A 7,500-nucleotide genomic window follows, 5' to 3' on the forward strand; every position below is an offset into this window, starting at 1 on the left:
CGGGGGCTGATCACTGAGGCCGAACCCCGCGACTCAGCTGAGGTCACTTTTTTAATATTAAAATTTAAAAATGGTTTTTTAAAAAAGGGGGAAAAAAAAAAAGGGGAAAACCCTTTTTTAAAAAACCCGAAAATTTTTGTTTTTTTCCCTAGGGGTAAAATTTAAAGGGGGGGGCAAAATTTGAGGGCTAACCCTGCGGGCCCCCCCGGGGGGGTTTGGGGTTTTCCCCTTTGGGAAAAAAGGGGCCCGGGAAAAGCGGGGCTAAAAAGGGGGCCCGCTTTCCCCGGCCCCACCACCGCCCCCCCAAAAAGGGGAAAAAAAATTTAAAAAAAACCCAAAAAACAAAAAAAAAAAAAAAAAAAATCCAAAAAAACCCCCCACCCCCCAAAACCACAAAAAAAAAAAACAAAAAAAAAAATAAAAAAACCCTAATAAAATTTTAAATTTTTAATAAAAATTTTATAATAAAAATTTTTAAAATTTAAATTAATAATAAATTTTTTTTTTTATTCAAAAAATATAATTTTAAAATAAAAAAAAATTTTTAAATTTATTTTAATACAATAAATTTTTTTGGCCCCCTTTTTTAAAAAAATTTTTTTCCCTTTTTTTATTTTTTTTTTTTTTTTTCCCCCTTTTCTTTTTTTCCCTTTTTTTTTTTTGGGAATTTTTTTTTCCCCCCCCCCCCCCCCCTTTTTTTCCCCTCCCCCCCCCTTTTTCCCCTTTTTCCTTCCCCCCCCCTTTTCCCCCCCCCCCCCCCTCACCCCCCCCCCCCCCCCCCCCCCCCCCCCCCCCCCCCCCCCCCCCCCCCCCCCCTTCCCCCTTTTCTTTTTATTTTTTTCCCTTTTTTTTTTTTTCCCCCCTTTTTTTTTTTTTTTTTTTTTTTTTTTTTTTTTTTTTTTTTTTTCTTCTCTTTTTTTTTTCTCCCCCCCCCCCTCTTTTTTTCTTCCCTTTCCCTTTCCCTTTTTTTCCCCCTTTTTCCCCCCTTTTTCTTTTTTCTCCCCCCTCTCCCCCCCCTTTTTTCTCTTCCTCTCTCTTTTTCCTCCCTCCTCATCCCCCCTTTTCTCTCTTTTTCTCCTTCTCTCTTTTCCCCCTCTTTCTCTCTCTCTCCCTCCTCCCTCTTCCTCTCCCCTCTCTTTTCTCTCTCTCTTCTCTCTTTCTTTCTCTCTCTCCTCTCTCTCTTCTTTTCCTTTCTCCTCTCTCTCCCCCCTCTCCTCCCCTCCCCCTTTCTCTCCCCTCCCCTTTTTTCCCCTCCCCTCCTCCCTCTCCCCTTCCTCCCCCTTTTTTCCCTTCTCCCCTTTTTTTCCCTTTTTTCCCCTCTCTCCTCTCTCTCTCTTCTCTTCCCCTCTCTCTCCTCTCTCTTCTCCTTTTTCCCCTCCCTCTCCCCCTTCCCCCTCTCTCTCTCTCTCTCTTTCCTCCCCCTCCCTCTCTTCTTCCCCTTCCCCTTTTTTCCCCCCCTTTTCCTCTCTCTCTCCTCTCTTCCCCCCCTTCTTCTCTCTTCTTTTTCCCCCTCCCCTCTCCCCCTCCCTTCCCCCTCTCCCCCCCCTCTCTCCTCCTCTCCCCCCCCCTCCTTTCTCTCTTCTCTCTCTCCCTCCCCTCTTCCCCTCTTCTTCCTCTCTCTCTCCTCCCCTCTCTTTTCCTTTCCCCCCCCCCTTTCCCCCTTTCCCCTTTTCCCCCCCTTTCTCTTCTCTCTTTTCCCCTTCTCCCCCCCCCCTTCCCCTCCCTCCTCTCTCCCCCCCTTTTCCTCTCTCTCCCCTTCTCCCCTCTCTCTCTCCCCTCTCTCCCCCTCCCTCTCTCTCTCTCTCCCCCCTTCCTTTTCTCTTTTTCCTCTCCTCTCTCCTCTCCCCCCCCTCTCTCTCTCCCTCCCCCCCCTCCCCTTTCCCCCTTCTCTCTCTCTCTCTCTCCTTTTCTCTTCCCCCCCTCCTCCCCTTTCCTCTCCTCCTCCCCCTTTCTCCCCTCTTTCTCTCTCTTCTCCCCTCCCACCTTTTCTCCCCCCCCCCTCCCTCTTTTTCCCCCTTTTTCCCTTTCCCCCCTCTCCTTCCTCTTCTTTTCTCCTCTCTCCCCCCCCCCCCCCTCTCTCCCCCCCCTTCTTTTCCTCTCTCTCTCTCTCTCTTCTCCTCCCCTCCTCTCTCCTCCTCCCCCCTCCCTTCCCTTCCCTTTCCTCTCTCTCTCTCTTCTCTTCTCTCTCTCTCTTCTCTCTCCCCTTCTCTCTCTCTCTCCCTCCCTCCCCTTCCCTTTTCCCCTTCTCTCTCTCTCTCTCTCTCCTCTCTCTCCCCCTCCCCTCCCCTTTCTCCTCCTCTCTCTCTCCTCTCTTTTCCCTTTTCTTTCTCTTCTCTCTCTCTCTCCCCTCCTCTCTCTCCTCCTCTCTCCCCTTCTCTCTCTCCCTTTCTCTCTCTCTCTCTCTCTCCCTCTCTTCCCTTCTCTCCCTCTCTCCCTCTCTCTCTCTCTCCCCTCTTCCCTCCGCCGTCTCTCCTCCTCCTCCTCCTCTCTCTCTTTTCCCCACTCTCCTCTTTTCTCTCTCCCCTCTCTCTCCCCTCCCCTTTTCCCCTTCTCTCCCTCTCCCCCTCCCCCCTCCCCCCCCTCCTTCCCACCCCCTCTCCCCTTTCCCCTTCTCTCCTCTCTTTTTTCTCCTCTCCTCTCTCTCCTCTTTTCTCTCTCTTTCTCCCTCTCCTCTCTCCCCTCTCCCCCTTTCCCCTCCCCCCCTCCCCCCCCCCTCTCTCCTTCCCCTTCCCCCTCTCTCCCCCCCTCCCTCCCCCCCCCTCCCCCTCCCCTTTCCCCTTCCTCCCCATCAAATGAAAGAAGATAACCCTCCTTCCTTTGAGGCTCCAAACTTTCTTTGCTTCCAGTTACTTTCGCGAAACTATTTCCAAATTTAGATCCTAGACGTCTTTTATAATTACCTATTTGTCAGTACTATTATTAACATCATAATTATTGTTATTATCATAATTTTTTTTGTATTGTTGCTTTATTTCATTATCTACATTCAGTGACAGTGAATAGTTGTTTATTATCATTATTATCATTATTATTTATTTTATTACTATCATTAACATTGTCACTATTATTATCATTATCATTATTATCATTATTATTACATATAATATATATATATATATTATATTTTTAATATAATTTTCATTATCTTGTTATTATCTCATTACCCCCCTCCTCCTCATCATCACAAACTTTTTCCATTATCCTTGTTTTATCACCATCCTGCTAAGCACTGACGCAATTTGTACCTGAGAGCGGGGTCGGCGTCGGCCAGGAGGAGGAAGATGAAGATGTCCCCGCGCTCCTCCTCCGTCGTCTCCTTCAGGATGGAGTCGATGGTCCGCGTCAGGTAGTCGTCCTTCCGCCACACTGACGAGATGCCGATCGTCACGAATCGCAACGACCTTTGCAGCAGAACGGGAGAAGGTGCACTTCACTTGGGGGTGTTGGCAAGGGACGGGCCCTTTTAAATCGTTCCAACCCATACACACACCACACACACACTCACACACCAAAAAACACACCACCAAAACCACACACACACAACCCCAACCCCCCACAACACACACACAACACACACACACACCCAAACAAACACCCCAGCCACCCCACACACACAACACAAACAAAAAACCAACACACACACACAAACACACACACAAACCACACAAAACAACACAACCACAAAAAACCCAACACCACACACCACACACTAGTATTATGACAAAAATCAAACATTACACAATATATCCAAATCCTCAGCCCTCTCATGCCCTTCCGCTCCCTCTCCTTGGCCCTTACCCCTCCTCCACCTCCTCATCGCTGCCTAGGAGGACGGTGTCGTTGGGGATGGGGATGGGGAAGGGCACGTCCATCAGTCCGCTGCCAACCACCTGCTGGTAGTCCCTCCGGCCGGAAGTGCTGAGGTTGCCCGAACCCCACGCCTCGAAGTCGTGGCCGCAGACGCCCACTGCAGGGAGGGAGATGCGTCAGGGGGCGCTGGTCGGATAGTCGCACGGACTTCATGTAATTCAATAGGGATTAGAAATTGTGTTTAAGGATCTAACGACCAGAACAGAATATTTAGGTGGTAGGTAAAGTAACGATGTAAACAAAAATGTTATTTAAAGAAATTCAAACACATGTTTGGCAACAGCACAAATCTTTGCTCTTCTGTTGCGAACGCAGAACTGTCAATGTCAAGGATGCAAATTATATAGATTATACTATTCAGTCATCACAAAAAAAAAAAAAAAAAAAAATCACAAACAGCTACATATATTCTCACTCTTTGACACATTATTCAAAAGGTGATTTACTTATTACTCTGAGATAACATGTTTATGACTGTTACATTCCAAATCAGGAAGCTTTGAGGAGATTTGCCTGCAAACTACATCAGACTAAAATCTAATTTAGTTGAGGGATTTTGAAATAATCAGTAATTTATAGTTTTTAGCTAAAATAATAAACTGCCACTAGTTTTGCGGCCCAGTACTAGCATATCAGCTGGAGTATATAAGGTCGAAATATAAGATGTATTATCTCCATATAAAGGCCTAGTGTCAATGTTTCATCGAGATATATTAAGACAAAGCATATTGCCTCACACTAAAGTAAGTCTTTAGACAACGCAGCAGTTCTGGCATTCTAACTAGGGTCAACTCAGATGTGCAAGATAATGGAAACAACTGTATACAGGAAATTAATTTACTACTTCTTAATTTCCCTATTTCTCTTGAAAAGTTGCTTCATTGGAACTTCATAGGAAATGACAGGATTGTACAAGAAACTGAATCCCGTACAAAAAAGTTTCCTGAAAAAAAAAAAAATGTACAGCGGATGGCTATATTAGGAATCCATCACTAATCCGACAGACATTGACGAGCATCCATTTACTTCTATACCACTGTCAGAGGAATAATACAAACACAATTTCAATTATAATAATATTATCTTTTAAATGATGAACATAATCCATTATGTTAATTCATTCTTGTTCATAAGCAATCGCTTTTGCACATATGAAGTCATATACCAGCATCCGTTCAAAAAAAGTGGAATATCTGTTTCATATTCCTAACAGCGTCTGGCTGACCGTTACTGATGATCGGCTAAGGCGACAGAAGCACCTTGTCAAACTGGGATCCTGTTGCTTCGCCCGCTAATACTTTCCCTCGTATCAGAAGCGTGCAGTACGATCACAGGCAACGCTAGATATCCATTACTGTCAATGAACATGCAGAGGATATCTTAAGAAACTCGTAAGGTAATACATTGCTATGTCTGGCCTCTTGACAAAGGAAGATGAAGATGAAATTAATCAATTGATTCATTCGACGGGTAATATCTTTCGTGAAGCGTAATGCATCAATGTTCTGTATATTTCTGTGCGTTACACTATGAAAAAAATCTATCTATGTGTGTGTGTGTATGTGTGCACTCATTTTTTATTTAAAAAATTGAAAATGCATGCACACTTTAGTAACTTGATTAAGTGCCTAGAAAATTGTTCCATAAGATTTTGATATAGGCCATTCTGAATATTTACGCCATTCATTTCTTCAGTCCTTTGGGTGGTGTTTATATAAAAAAACGTATCAGATCATCACACACACACACACACACACACACACACACACACACACACACACACACACACACACACACACACACACACAAGAGACAATCATTAAGAGGCTAGTAATACTTGAAGTGTCTTGTTTTTCATATATCTACTTTATTTCTGTTTTTCAATCCCTTTCTGTCTCTCTCTCACTTATTATCGTTGCGTCCACTTTTACTACTGGGGCTACAACATTGCAGACAAGAAGGGAAGAGAGGGAGAGAGGGAGAAAGAGACAAAGAGAAAGAAAGAGGAATATTGCTTGTAGCGCTATCCATTAGAGCACTGATGCAGAGTGCGTACCAGCTCCTCAGACAGAATCTGGTGGAAACCCCTTTTTGTGCACAAGCAAAACCAAAACTCTGAAGAACAACACTGCCAAACGTGCCTTGGCAGTCCAGAATTCACACAACAATCAGGCTACAAAGCAAAGCAGAGGCTTACCAGAGTTACAGAAGAAAACACTGCAATGAATTCTAAATCTCCTTTCTGTAGTCTATGTCGAAGAAGCGGTCACACTTCTGATAACTGCAGATCAAATTTGACAGTCTGCAGCACAGCATGCCCAATGATATCTGCCCCCTGACCACTGTACTTACCAATAGCGCAGAGGATTATTGCACAGGATACGAGAACCATCATACTTTGGCTACAGCTACATAAGCATCAGAAGGAATGAACTTGCTGGCAGACTAGCTGACATTGGCTGGGGTATACCCCCAAATCCTATAACCATTCACCCAAGCCGGAAAATTTTGAGGTATAGGTCCAACGCCACAGGACTTGCCATTCTTCTGCATCTACACAAAGAGGAAGCGAGAACCCCCCGCCCCCTCGGTCAGATGGTACGCAGACGCCACAGGCTATGGGCCACTGGCACTCTTTGAAACAATTAAGGTTCCAGTCATTCTTCATAGAATCAGACTAGGTTACCACTGCGCTTGGCAAATTATGGAGACAATTGACTATATGCAGATGGGTCTTGCAAGACGAGCCGAGTGCCACCCTGTTACACTATTTACCGGGCTGGTAAAATAATTATGCCGCATGCTTACATCGTGGCGGCAGGAGAGCCTGCTGGCAACCCGAGGTAACTATTCAGTGACAGTGAATCAATTGAGACCGCCATAAATAGCTGACACAAGCCGGGCCCTATATATGGAAAGCCCGGGCGAAGCAAATCTCACTCACTGACTCTGCCTAAGCTACCAATATTCTCAACATGCAGGGTTACCAAGAAACCTTAACCCTTTTTTGGCTAATGTCCGCAACTTTTGCACCAACATAGGAGAGCTAAATCTCATGACACTCTCTGAGAAGTAATACCATTATGTACAGAGACGTTTCTTGGTAGCACAGTATCTAAAGGAGAGTGGAAAATCTCCGGATACCGTCAATGGGAACGCAGAGATCGTGCCAGTGGACAAAAAAGGTGAAGTGGCCGTATGCTTTGAATAGGATCTCCACATTCATTCTCTTTCTCCAGTGCTTCCTGATATCCTTGATATAATGTTTTTCAAGATTATAATTGCAAGGAAACAATCCATCCTTCTGTGTGTACTGCACAGGCCTCAGCGGCAAGGTAGTTTTCCATTTAAATTTATCAATATGAACTTGGATAATCTAATAGACCCAGTCATATCTAACATTTCTAATTTACTTCTTAGCTGTAGGCCTCTCGGCACAGTTTGAACCTCTGATCACAATGGGGTACTCACTCGCTTTGCCACTTGTCAAAGAGAGGATCCTCTGACAGTGGGAAAGAACAAACCGGGACGCCGCAAAAGCAGACTTGGAAAGTTCAGACTAAAACATACTGTTGTAGGGTAGCATTAATGATCAGGTAAACAGACTGGCAAACAAACTCATGGACATTT

At 44.9% G+C, this 7,500-nt stretch overlaps 2 protein-coding genes across 3 annotated transcripts in view; both read right to left on the reverse strand.

Moving 5' to 3' along the window:
• LOC119579370 (alpha-1,3-mannosyl-glycoprotein 4-beta-N-acetylglucosaminyltransferase C-like) overlaps positions 1–13 on the reverse strand; it is an 18,440-nt gene extending 18,427 nt beyond the window's left edge. The window contains exon 1 of the mRNA XM_037927143.1: positions 1–13. This exon is cut by the window's left edge and continues 87 nt beyond it. The gene's annotated coding sequence lies outside the window, so the exon portion shown is untranslated.
• Positions 14–3,200: 3,187 nt separating this feature from the next.
• The window catches only part of LOC119579371, a 61,569-nt gene continuing 57,269 nt past the window's right edge, over positions 3,201–7,500 (reverse strand). For both annotated transcript variants that reach the window (XM_037927145.1, XM_037927144.1), the window contains 2 exons: positions 3,799–3,967; positions 3,201–3,401 (listed from right to left, as the gene is read on the reverse strand). In XM_037927145.1, coding sequence (XP_037783073.1) covers positions 3,212–3,401; positions 3,799–3,967 — 359 coding nt within the window. In that variant the 3' untranslated portion in view covers positions 3,201–3,211. The remainder of the gene's footprint in view (positions 3,402–3,798; positions 3,968–7,500) is intronic.

This window comes from Penaeus monodon, chromosome 12, assembly GCF_015228065.2.
Source record: "Penaeus monodon isolate SGIC_2016 chromosome 12, NSTDA_Pmon_1, whole genome shotgun sequence".
In the NCBI taxonomy this organism is placed as follows: Eukaryota; Metazoa; Arthropoda; class Malacostraca; order Decapoda; family Penaeidae; genus Penaeus; species Penaeus monodon.